Source organism: Molothrus aeneus, chromosome 18, assembly GCF_037042795.1.
Source record: "Molothrus aeneus isolate 106 chromosome 18, BPBGC_Maene_1.0, whole genome shotgun sequence".
NCBI classification, from domain to species: Eukaryota; Metazoa; Chordata; class Aves; order Passeriformes; family Icteridae; genus Molothrus; species Molothrus aeneus.
The window spans coordinates 12,135,296-12,148,466 of NC_089663.1; the positions used below are offsets into that span (position 1 = coordinate 12,135,296).

At 49.5% G+C, this 13,171-nt stretch overlaps 1 protein-coding gene across 2 annotated transcripts; it reads left to right on the forward strand.

Annotated features, from left to right (window-relative positions):
* Positions 1-2,006: 2,006 nt before the first annotated feature.
* RFLNA (refilin A) lies at positions 2,007-12,931 on the forward strand. 2 transcript variants are annotated; one of them, XM_066562414.1, is made up of 3 exons: positions 2,007-2,231; positions 10,838-10,947; positions 12,598-12,931. In XM_066562414.1, the coding sequence occupies exons 1-3, from the start codon at positions 2,022-2,024 to the stop codon at positions 12,929-12,931; spliced, it is 654 nt and encodes a 217-aa protein (XP_066418511.1). In that variant the 5' UTR covers positions 2,007-2,021. The 2 variants fall into 2 exon arrangements, with proteins under 2 accessions (XP_066418511.1, XP_066418512.1); XM_066562415.1 differs by having other exon boundaries at positions 2,022-2,213.
* Positions 12,932-13,171: the final 240 nt, after the last annotated feature.

Sequence of the window (13,171 nt, forward strand, 5' to 3'; positions counted from 1 at the left end):
TAAGGGGCTCTAAATCTGCCTGTGCAGCTGCTGGAGCCGACGAGCGGGTCAGAGGTAAGAATTCACTGAGGTTCGTGTGTGGGCTGCTCGGTGCCTGTTTGACATTTACAAATCAGTGACATTCCTCTGCACAGCTCAGTGCATACAAATCGCTTCAGTCACTCTGAGGAGGGCCCCTCATTTCAGTCAAAGGTGGATTTGGGCATCCTTAGCTTCCCCTTTTGCCTTTAGTAAGAACACATCATGGGATCTGCTCCCTCAGGAGGATGCATTGGGGGCACTTTTAGGTTCAATCCAACTTACAAGGACTTAGCACCATCTTTGTGGTTTGGGTGTGAAGCCTTTATCACTAAGTACAGTATCAGACCCCTCACATTTTCATTCGTTGCCACAACAAGCATTGTGTTTGTCCATTTTGTAGCACAAACAGACACAATCTCATTTCACTCAGTGCTGGGCCAATACCTCAGACCAAGAGAAGGCCAGTTGGATTTCAACAGCCTCCCATGGAAACCCATTTGCCATGAATAAAGCTACACTGAGCTGAGCCGTATGAGTGGGCTTGCCCCAGATTTCTCACAGTCTAGACTCTATGTAGAGAGAAAACATGATGAGAAAAACACAGCCAGGGCTGTGGACAAGGTAACATTAGCCTCAACTGGTTATTGTGCAACAAATGACCATATTGGCTTCAGCCAGCCTGACCTGTTTAACCACTGCTGCTTCTCTGAACCCTGAGGGTTAAGGTGGACTCTTCATTCCCCTCTGTGCTGGCACATGCTGCTCCTCCTGGCTAGAGGCTCTGCTGTGATTTGGGATGTCCTTTCATGGAGTTTACGTTGGTCTTGACCACACAGTGGCTGGGATAAGAAGGCCAATTCCTTGCTTGTGGACCAGAAGCTGCAGAGCCAAAGAAAGAGGTGTGAGGGAGGCAGGAGGTGTGAGGGCTGCCATGAGGGGATATGGCGAGTTATTGCACCTTGGTAGCCAAGACTGCCGTGGTGACCTGCTGCCTTGGTGAAGCTGCCTTTTGGCACCTCGAAGCGAAGAGGTGCCATGGTTCTCAAGAGGAAAGTCTCTTCCCTCATGCCCACAAGCCACGACACTGAGGGGAAAGGCTACTTTGGGGGTGTGGGGGTGAAAAAAGGATGATGAAAAGGGTCAGAACTGAGAGGAAAATCAGCTCTGAGTGCGGGAAAACTTGGGACAGCAGTGAGGGAATGAGTGGAGAGAAGCTGTGCCCCTGTGCTGGCGTGTTGTATGTGGCGAGGCCCCTTTCCCAGCCTTGGAGAGTGCCGAGATCGAAGAGGGACAAAACGGAGGGGAAAATGGAACATAACTGAGGGAAAACTCGGACAGCAGTGAGGGAATTACCAGAGGGCAGCCACAGCCCACGAGGAGGTGCGTGGGGACATCCCTCTCCCGCCGGCCGTGCGCGGGGGCTGCCCCGTCCCCTCAGGAGGGAGAGGGCGGGCGGGCGGCGCCGAACGCGCTCCGTGCCTGGGAAGCGCCCGAGAACGCGCGGCCGGGACAGAGCTGGGGGGCCGGGGGAAGGGGAGGGCGCTGCCCGGCTCCCTCCCACCCTCTCCGGATAAATGAGCCGCCGGGAGGCGGCGGGCGGCGCAGGCTGTGGACGAGCGCGGCGCATCCCTGTCCCGTCCCCATCCCGTCCCCCGCCGCGCCCAGCGCTCCCTGCCGGCGGGGCCGCCCCGGGCGCTGCCGCGCGTACTCGGCCGCGTCCCCGCGGGGCTGGGCGGGGGGATCGGGCTTCGCTTCCCTCCCCTGGGAACGCCTGAGGGCGGGGGCGGCGGGGCGGGCAGGGCCAGGGCCGGTGGAGGGGAGGCGGCCGGGACACCCCGGTCTGGCTGATGCTGGCGCTGCCCCGCGCAGCACCGGGCTCCGGCAGGCTGGTAGCGGCGGTCGGGACGCAGGAGGGGCCCCCCGGGCTCCCTTCCCTCCCTCCGCGGCGGGCGGCGCTGGAGGATTTTCTCCCGCCGCGGCCCCCTCGCTGTCCCCCAGACATGGTAGGTCACCTCCAGCTGCAAGGGATGGACGAGAGCCTGAAGGAGAAGAGCCGGGAAGGCTTGCTGGACAGTCCGGACTCGGGGCTGCCCCCCAGCCCCAGTCCCCCCTTCTACTCCCTGTCGCCCGGTGAGGGCCGAGCAGGGGGCAGCGGCGGTGCGGACCCCCCAGCCCCGGGCCACCGGCGAGAAGCCAAGGACGGCAAAGTGGTAAGAGCCAAACCCGGGCACCGGGCTCTGTCCCCTCCGGGCCCCGCGGGGGAAAGGCAGGAGGGCGCCTGTGACCACTGCCCGGGCTCCGCTGGGCTGAGTTCCCCCCGCAGTGCCCCTCGCCCGCCGAGGGCACTCCGGGCTGCCCGTGGCGGCTGCGGTCCGGTATTGGCAGCGGCGCTGCTGTGCCAGGCAGCGCTTGGCCGGTGCCGGGCAGGGGTTTTGGATACACTCACAGAGTGTTGGCAGCTTGGCTGGGTGAACTCTAATAACGGTGGGGGAGTGAAACCCCCAAGTCTGAACCAAGCTCCCCTGCCCACCTTCGGAAGAGAAAAGCGTCGTTGTTTCTCAGTGACACTGCTCTGCCTGGTAGGTACAGGTTGGAGCTGCATCCATCCGGACCGAAGCAGGGGTGTCTGGCTCCCAGCCATCATTACGCCCTGGCATCCCGCATCTGTTTTGTGAGGAGCGTGAAGCCGCGTTTGCTGGAGCCGTGGCTGAAAGAGAGACAAAAGTGCCCTTTAGCTGGGGCAGGGTAGGGATGTGTGTCCGGGGAGATGCTGGGGACAGGGTATGGGAAGGGCTGCGTGCCTCTGCCCTTGCTGGAGCCGGGCTTTGTGGCATGAGCCTGTGTGAGAGGTTTGTCCGCTGGCGGCCGAGCAGAGCGGGGGTAGTGGTTTGTAAGCTCAGACAGCTGGCACAGCGCTGCAGGTCTCGGTCAGCCTGATGGAGTGCCAGTGGAGCACTTGAATGTGGAGTAGGATCTGGGTAGATTTATTATCACTATTATTTTGCTTTATTTGTTTATTTCTATCCCTGAGCTATAAAACCTGTTTTTAAAACACAGCGTTCAGAGCATAAGCAATGGTGGTGGAGGTTTTTAAAGGATGATGAAAGTTCTTCCCCAGGGCTCTTAAAAATTTTTTTTAAACATGTATAAAAGATGTTTGTAGGTGTATTCAATGTGGTTAATTGGCTTACAACTGCAGCACAAATCTTTCCATGAGAAAAATGTATCTACCTCTGGTTTAGTGACAATTTAGACTTCTTTCCCATAGAGACATTTTGCAATGACTCCTCACACCCTTGTGCACTTTCTCAAGTTCTAAGGCCTTTTGAGCATATTACTGAAAACTGCCTTTTACTCCTGAACATGCCAAAACCTTCCCCATGAACAATGACTCCTCACAGTGGTGAGGGTGTGAGGGCTTATTATGAAAGTCAAATCTCAAACCTGCTAACGCCGCAGTTCCTAATATGGAGCCTTACCTGCAGATGCCTGGGCATGTGTGCCATCTCGATGGGAGTGTTTATGTACAAAGTTACCCACACGCCTCTGATTTGGCAGCATCAGGCTTGTTCCTGTGTGTCTGTAAAATAAAATTGGGGAGGAATGTGAGTGAAGGCTGCTGGAGCAAAAAACAGCAGGGGTGAAGGTGTCTGCAAAACTCTGTAATGGGGATATGACAGTCACCATTCCAGTCATATGACAGTTGGCCACCACACCATCCAAGAAAGTTCTTAGATATCGAAGAAGAAAGAACATGAGAAAATTTATTTCAATTCATGGGCTGTTGGGATTAAGAGTTTTAGTGCTTGACTCCTACAGGGAAAAAAGTTATTCCTGTGATCTGTATAAGGTAAAGTTTTTCAGTTGTTTTGATCATTAATGAACATTTTAGACACTTCAGAAAAGCTTACACTGTAGATGCTTCCAAATTCTGCATCATATTGCAAGGGCTTCTGCTTAGAGTATGGGTTCCATACATTGGGAATGTATGGAATTCTATGCTCTTAGCAGGTACAGAAGTTTGCAGGGATCCAAATGCTGGAACCAGTTGGACTGTGTTATTTGGAGTGGTGCTGGGCTCTGCTCTTAACTCTGTTTGGTTCACTGCAAAATAATGAAGTAAATAGGAATTTTCACTCTATTTGACTGCAGAGAGTTTCACTTCCTCTCATTTCCACTGTGCAAATACTGTACTTGCAGCTCATACTAAAGCAGGAAAAATATGAAGAGTATTGCTTGCTTCATACTTCTAAATTGCAGTGTCTAATTAGCTTTAATTTTGCCATTTTACAAGGGCTTGCAGATCTATGAGCAGTTATGCAACCCATGAATGTGCTTCTGTTTAAGTCTATTCCTCTGCTGTTCATCAGAGCATGCAGAATTGGCAAATCAATAATTGCAGCTATTTGCACACCAAGAAATGCTGGTTTTAATCGCCTGTTATATTAGTGGTTGTTTTGCTTATAAACGTGACAGAGCCAGGAACACAACCTGCACTCTTTGTGTTGGAATACTATAAAACCATACATAACTCAGTCACCAGCAGCCAAGGTTCTACTATGTACAGTTACAATAAATTGCTGTCAGGTGAAGGAAACAACATTCCAGATCTGAGTGAAGTATTTCATACTATTCTTTGCTGCAGAACTATCAAACCACCACTCTGAACCCAGTTGCATTCTTCTGCAGTCAGCTATTTTGCTCCAACTTCACAAATATGTTACAAAATTTTTCTGCTTTAGGACAGCCCTTCTCATGGAGACTAAAAGGAGATTGCATGCCCTTATCGAAGACTTTCTTGTGTGTAAAATCTGTGCTCTCTCTGCTCTGTGTTATTAACTGTGACTCTGAAAAAGTAAACTCTCTGCTCTTTAATAAGCACAACTTTGTTTCAAAGACAATGCACCATTTATTCACATTTAACCAGCCAGTTTGGGAACAGCTTTGGGATCCAAGAAAATATGAAAGGCAATTTAGGGCCAGAGTCATAAATACCACAAGTTCAACACCATTTAGGGACTTTTTTTTTTTTTTCATTTTACTTGTAGTGCAGGATAAATTGGCTTTTATTTCTTCAAATAAAATCCATGTAGGGAATTTGTCAAGTGTTTTGTGCTTAAGTGCAAATATCCTAAGGAAAATAGAAGGTGACTTTTACCTAGTTCTGCCTTTTAAATCTGAAACATTATTAAATTGATTCTTATGACTTGGGTTACTGAATTCTCTAGACTGTGTCTGTAAAGCTGGGTCAAAAGGAACAGAAATACAACAAAATAAATCCTAATAATATGCACAAAGATGCAGTTGCTGAAAGCGTGGGGAATGAAATGACATCAAAGTACCCATATCTGCTTAGAGTTTTCCCTGTTGTTCTTGCCCTGGGTTACTGATTGGGGCTAGAAGAACTGCTTTTAGACTGTGCTGAAATAAGTGCTTTGTATCCATCACACAACTCCTAATGGATATCAGGGGACATCAAGCTCACATTCATCTGCAGAACTATCCATTGTGTGTTCTTGAAGCAGCAGATTTTATGTTCCTTCCCAATAGTGAAGGGAGCTTTTGCCACTGCAGTGAGTTCCTTTTACCTTGTAAGGTTTAAATATTTGTGCACTCAACCTGCCTCAGTGAGCAATGACTTCTGTGGGACTATATGCCATTGAATCAGCTGTGGGGATGTAGGGAATTTCTACTTACATTCCGCAGCAAGAATGATTCAGAATCGCTCTTGGGTGGTGGGAGGAGATTCCAGCTTCATCTCAAGTATGGAGAAGGAGACCTTGCCCCTTGGCACAGCCTTCACAGACAACAGTGGGGTCCCAACAACGTGGTCCAAGTCAGCAATTGTGCCAACCCTGTTGGATTAATGGCTCATATTAAAAAAACCCAAAAGAACATCTCTTCCTGACATGCAGCATTTTGAAGACCCCTTGGGTCACAGAGCCAGCATCTCATCCTGCACTGAAAGTGCTTCAGGAGTGGGGCAGTATCTGTAGGGGCTGGGTGAGGAACACGGCCATCAAAGGTTTTCCATATGTAATTTCCATACCTGTCAGCACCTACACTGAAAGCACACGTGAGAGGGAGGCCCAGCACCCCGAGCTGAGGCAGCTTGCAGCCCACACACGAGGCAGGGGACGTGACTCCCGTGGGTCCCAGCAGCTCTGGGGAAGCCCCAGGCTGGCGCGGGGAGCAAGGCACCCATCTGGCAGCACAGCAGGGTTTGCCTCAGGGCTTGCTGGCAGCCTGGCATCCTGACCCACTTCTGAGCCACTCCCACGGGACTGGATCCTGCAGGAATTCCCCCAGCTTCAGCTCCACGCCTGTGTCCTCTCCTGGCAAAGGCTAATCCCACCTGGCTGTTCCCTGGCCCTCAGCCCCACCCAGTTCTGGATATGCACCCGCTCCTCTTCCTCCTTGATGGACAGGGCATGGCTCTGGGCCTCACTTGATTGGCCTCACCTGATGTGACAGATGTCCCTTCTGGGCAGATCAGGGAAACAGGCATTGGGATCTCATCATCTGCTCTGAAAAGCGTGGCTCTGATGAAAGACACCGAGGGTGATGTCTTCTAGCTCTTGAATTTCCATTGTGTCCCTACGTAACCCTGTGGACAATAAGCAAAGTAGCACACATTTCCCACTTGAAATAAAGGAGGGAGATAAGCAGGAAGGATGTAATTCTTTGAAATAATAAACCCCTGCTTTCTACCTGAGCTTTGCATTTTCTGTTATCACCTCCCAATATAATCTCATCCGGCTCTGGTATAAATTACTTGTAATGTGCAATACGTGCAGATATTGGGAAAATAAATGGTCTGTTAAACAAATATTGCTTATCTTCTAGAGCGGAGAATGTAGATGTGTGTCAAATAACTCAGCCAGATCTTTCATTATAGCTGTAAATAACAGCTGAGCAAAGTGACATTTTCATGGACCTGACATGTTACCATAGTGGGAAAATGTGGTGAGAGATTTGCTTATGCCCTAGCTCAGTTAGGAGCTGGGAATTTGGGAAGCTGTATCCTGTTTGTAGTCCTGACACTTGGAAAGCTGTTTCCCCTTACAGTCCCTAGAGATCTAATGCCACATCTTAGTGCCTTCCATATAATGACCATAGCAAAAGGAGTCAGTCAGTTCTGGTTCTTTATGCTCTCTGGGGAAAGGTTTTGGGGCTTTATTTACTTCAAGTCATGTTAATTTCCTTTCCTTTTTCTTGCTTTGCTGCCTGGAATTTGGCAGCTAAAGAACAGGCAATGCTGTCGATGGGCTGTAGATTGAATTCCATTCAGCAACCAATTTTATCTGTGTTTATCTATCTGCTACTTGCAAAAAGCAGAGTTTAGCTGCCCAGGCCGTTACATGCCTGAAAGGCATCAGAGTTAAGGCAGAGGGAAAAATGCAGCCAAACAAGAAAGCTCTTCAACTTTTTAATACTACTGTAACTCTTTGCTGGTTGACACAAATTATGTACTAGAGAAGAAATAAAAATAAAAGCTCATTTACTGCCTAATATTCACCTTGGATCAAGTTGTAAACATGGGAGTCACTTTTTTGATATCTCCGGTATCTTTCATTTTGTCTTCTCAACCTTCCTTGCCAGACCCCTTCTGTCCTTGAAGATGCCAGGGTTGTGGTGTCTTTTGTGAAGCTTCATCTGGTAAGTGCTGGCACAGCTCCAGTTAGTGGGGACAGATGGACCAGGTCCCCACTGCAGTGTTCCAGCACAGCAACCCGTGGATAGACAGACCTCGACTATGGATCACTCATGGACAGCCTGGTCTGAAGTGATGTGGACTTCTCCTCTTCACCATCAGTGACCCCCAGGAGTGTGCAGCAAGCTCTGCTGCCTGCCAGTCTATCCATAGTGCAGGATAATACAGAAACCTACCTTATTTGTGGAGTGTCTGGAGATCACCAAGTGATTCCTAGAAACGAGCCAGGGGTCCTGATTTTCTCAAGGGAGCTCAGCAGTCCAGTGCTCCTCCTCTTTCAACCATTCCTGTGCAGAAGGAAAAAGAATTGAGTCAGTATTTTTTTGACAGGCAGAACATTTTTGGTTTTTTTCCTTAAAGCAGATTGGAAGGAGTCGGTGTCAAACTCTTGCCAAAAAGCCAGCTTTTGACATGTGCCAAGCATATAACATTTCAGCCCCAAAGACAAATCTTTTGGAAAGCTCATATCCCCTGTTCCTTGCTTCCCAGCTCCAGGTGACTTGCAGGAGCCGACATTTCAGAAGATCACTGGAGGGAAAACAAAATGTCACCTGAGGTGCCTTTTGGTGGCTGCTGTGTGAAACCTGTGGTTGCTGTTTAGTGACCCCTTCAAGCTGTGCAAGCAAATCAGTTGCTGTTTGGTGAGCAGCCTGCAGGATCTTAGAGATCTCTATTTTTAGGCCATGATTTGTAAGTTATTTACATCTTCCATGTGCAGACTTCCAGGTTACTTCAAAGTTTCTGACCTGCAGCAGCCCACAGAAGAGAGATCTGAGTCTGTAATGGTCTTGACAGGCAGCAGAAATCCTGGCTTTGGCCTGCCAGTGTTCTCAGTTGTTCCAGCTTTCTAAACTAAGCCAAGCCTGCAGGTCTGAAGTTGGTGCTCATCCACAGCCTATGAAATGCCTTTTGCCACCCTTCCCTGCCCAGAGCAAGGTTAACTGTAACCCCCAATGGAAACAGTCTCATCACACCCCATCCAGCACTAACCTGGAGAACGCTTAATCCTGCTCTCACCAAGTTCAGCAGCAGATTTTTGACTCTGATTGATGTCAGTGGTGCATCCAGCACCTCTGTTTCTCCGTGCACACTGGTGGTGTTTCTTGCAGCGTGTTCTTGTTTCCTGTTCCCTGCTGTGGGACTTGTGCTCTGCACAGACGGCGATTGCCGCCGTGCCCACGCTCTGACCGAGCAGCACCCCCGGCGCTCAGCGGGCTGGGAGGGCTTTTCCCATGCACACACTGGGGGCCAGATGCCCCAGCAATGTTCCTGCTAAGCCACAGGAAAGACTTCATAACATCTCCTGCATCCTGGGGATGTTCGGAGCACACTTAGTGTCAGCATTTGTTAGCAAGAACTGTGAAGGCTTGTTTGCCTGGAAGCACTTCTTTGAAACTGCTTCTTTAAAGGAGGGACGTGTATCCCCAGCCTTGTTTCCTTCACCAGTTCAAGCAATCTGCATCCCTGTACAGGTGAACCCCCAAAGGGCAGCCTGCCTGCTGTTCACAAAGCTCATGAGCATGTGCAAATGGTGTTTGACGCCTGCACCCAAAGGAACCTCTTCTTATGTACAGAATGTCTTTAGAAAGAGCTCTGGCCTTGTGCAGACTGTTACAAGCTGGACATCTGCACCCTTGTGAACTGAGGCTTGTCTGATGTAAACAATTCACATTTCAGAAGCAAAGAGCTTTATTTATGACCAGAAAGGCTGCCCTTGCCCTCCCCTGTCAAGAGTGTTGAAAGCAATTCAGGAATGAACTTTGCCTTTTGGCCAGTGTTTGCTAGGGAGGGTGAACATATATATTTTTTTTCTTTTTTCCCCCTATAACTATGCAGATACTGTTCTGTTTTGACAATGGAACAGTATTCAGTCAAAAAGAGGGGTTGGCCATTTTACTTAATAGTACAACTTTACACAGTTGTAAAGTCCAGGGAAATTGCAGTATGAAAAGAAGAAACAGCTTTGTGGCTTTGGGACACAGAATTAAATGGCTTGGCAAATTCAGATGGAGCAGTGACATTTTTTGCCTTAGCCTGAGGCAGAAGGCCCAAACCAGTAGAGGAAAGCAGACCTCAGCTAGCCATCTACAGACAGCGCAGAGGCTGCCAGCCATCTCCTTTAAAGAGATCCTGTGTCCCTGTGCGTCATAAATATCTGCTGACAGAAAAGTTGTGGCAGAGACTGAAACCTGCAGTGACATTTTTCCAGGAGGGCAGGATTAGGCTGAATTAGCTGCTGGGTTTGGTCCAGGCTCCAGACACAGGATCCCCATATGTGGGAACTGGTGTTTAAGAGCACTCCAGTATAAAATCTAGTGGGATTAGTCATTTCTGTGGTGGGCAGAGGAGCCTAGGCTGGTCTGTGACAATTTGTCAGAGTAAGTTCACAGTGCAGTTAGTATTAAAAATCCAGTTTTTGGTGTCATGAATTGGAGCCTCTCCATTCTTTATAAAGTGCTGGCTTGCAACTGGCTTCCTGCATTGCAGAGGCCACAAGGTGCCCCAGTGTCTCACCCCACCCTCAGTTTTATGGTTAACAAGAATGTCCTTTGGAGCACAAGAGCCATTTTTGGCACGGAGACTTCGGGAACAGCAAATCTATCACTTCCTCTGCTGGATTGTTTCAAGGGAAACATGATTTTATGTACATATTTGTATGTATATCTATAAAAATACATATACATGTCTCACTTCAGTAAACCTACATCCTTCAAGTCAGCAGCCTTAGGCCCTATCGCTGTCTTAGGTCAGACATGGAGCACTTCTCCATTTTGAGTTTTTTAAGACTTGTTAATTCCTATCAGTAAAGGCAACATCAGGGCTAAAGAAAACTTGAAAACAATTGCAATTCCTATGAGGAACAAGAAAGGAAGAAGGAAAGGCAAGGTTAAATTGCAACAAACAGATACTGCAGCAAGAAGTGACAGAGATGTGGGCACAGTCACGTACCTGGGAGGTGTGCTGGGGCAGAGGGAGGTGTTGGTTGGTGAGGACAGTCCAGGTGTTCTGTTAGGCTGCTCAACTGCCAGCCACAGCACGTTATGAACTGTGCCAGCCCCACCTGTCGTGTTCCAACACTTGCTGTGCTCTCCTTCCCTGCAGATGCCTTACCTGCTCCTGAACCCGTCCATGCCAGAGATAAGGCCTCGAATGTACCCGGTGTTTTTTGGAGAAAGCATTGAGGTCAACCCTGAGCCTGTGCAGGAAATCAGGTACAGATGGGATTGGGTGGGTAGATGGGGATTTCTATCTTTTTGCTGGTGCTTCTGCCAAAAATTAAAATGTATTTACAAATGGGAGTCATGGTTTTTTTGATGGAAAGGGAAGGACAGGTGGGAGGGTAATTCCTGAATTAAAGCCACGGACAGCAGCACAAGCAGAGAGGAGGAGGCAAGATCTGGAGGGAGGTTTTAACAGAAGGCAGCTTTCCTTCCAAGGCCAGCTAAAATCCAAGGCTGTGAGAGAAAACCATTACCATCTGTGGGCTTGATGGCCTCCACTAAGTAATCTGATGGTCTTCCGTACTGTTCCCAGATGACTTGTATCTTCAGAAGAAGCAACTCCCTTCTAATTGTCACCTGTTTTTGTTCGCTCTTGCCACAGAGAAACCAGCATTAGGCAGCCCTCAGAGACTGAATGAGCTCCTCTGTATGAGGAGATGGCCCCTCAAGCCACTTATGGAGATGTTCTGCCCTCCTGTGGGGCTGGTGCTGTGGCCAATGGATAAATGTTGGTCTTCATTTGCTCTTTTGCTGATGTGGAATCCTGCAAACAGCGGGAGCACTTACACACAGCTTGGGTCAGGGACAGTGGAAGGACTGTGAACCCCCTCAACCTATGCAAAAGTCTCTCTGGAAATGTACCCCAGTAAATCTCTGCTGGCTGAGGAACTGCCAGCGGGCATGTTTTAATGGTGATTACATCGGAGTCTTTTTTTATGTGTGCTGAATGACTTGCTTACACCCTAGCTGTGCAAAATACATTACAGCAGCTCAGATTACACGCGGTGCACAATCAGTCAGCCCCCCTCTGGGTGGAGGTAATGACAAGCACACACCCAGCTTTTAATCTTTTTTACGTGGAACTGCACATTCCTTGGCTGCTGATTGCTGGAGGAGCATTTGGGGAGCAGGGAAAATCAGTGGAAGTCCTGTTCCCCATGGCTAGGGATTCCAGAAAAAGCCCTTTTTCTGGCCTGGTGTCTGCACATCCTTTCTGGATGGCTGCAGAAAAAAAGGCAGGGCCGTGGCATCCTACCTTATGTGGTTCTTCATCTGTTGGCATTTCAGGTGGCCATTCCTTTGAGACCAGTGGCTTGGGCAGCCATAGCCCACAATATCCCTTTAGTTTACCTGCTCTTTTAGCATTACTTGGATTTTTTGTAAGCTCCAACAAGCATACTCACCCCTCATCTCCCAGCACTTAGATTTTAGCTGGTTTGGGCGTTTTTGTGCAATGATGAAAGAAAAGACAAACAGCCTTGACAGCTTAACAGGTCCATTATAGGTGTTTGTCTGCCTCCAGCATAGCTCCTAGGGCTGAGCTGAGGTCCCAGTGGGACCCATGGAGAAAACCAGAGGAAGAAGAGTTGCTTGTGCCCTCTGGAGCAAGGTGTTTTCTGCCCTGGTTCTGCTACATTGCAGAAATGCTGAGATGGATTCACAGCAAGGTGGGGTTCCAACAAGATTCCCCAGCAGGACAGAGAGTCCTCTTGGCTTTGGGTTGCAGAGTTGGCACCTCCCCAGTGTCTGTGCAGTAGGGTGGTAAATGCTGCCAGCTTCGAAGGGTTGGAGAAGAGTCCTGCCTGTCTTGCCTCCTTTGCTGCCTGGGCTGTGCTCCTGATCCCTTGCTGTCCTCTGCAGGTGCAATTCCGAGGTGAAGTACGACTCGGAGAAGCACTATCGGGACGACATCTTCTACGGCCCCATCCCCACGGTCACCACCTACAGCGAGACCATCATCGCCGCTCCCAACTGCACCTGGCGGAACTACAAGTCCCAGCTGATCTTCGAGCCCCGCCAGAAGCCGGTGAGGTTTCAGAGCACGACCATCATTTTCCCTAAGCGTGCCAAGAACATTTACCGGACCACCCTCAACTACAGCTTGGGCTGTGCCAAGCGCTGGTTTGCTTCCAGTGTGCAGCTGGAACTCTGCGAGGAAACCAGCCCGTGCGTCATGTACAGCGAGACCCTCTGATCCGCCCTGCTGCTGGCACCCGCGCAACCCCCGCCGGGCCACGGCCTGCACGGGGCTCTGGCTGGGCCTCGCTCGGTGGCAACTGAATATTCATGGCTGGAGAGCAGCTCTCGAGGCTTGCAGGGCACAGGATGGTTTTGATCAGTGAGAGGCTGGCTTGTATTTTGCGACGTTCCTGACATTCATGATCTGGATTTTATTTTTGGGTTGTTTGTTTTTGTTTTTTTTTTCTCCGAGCGT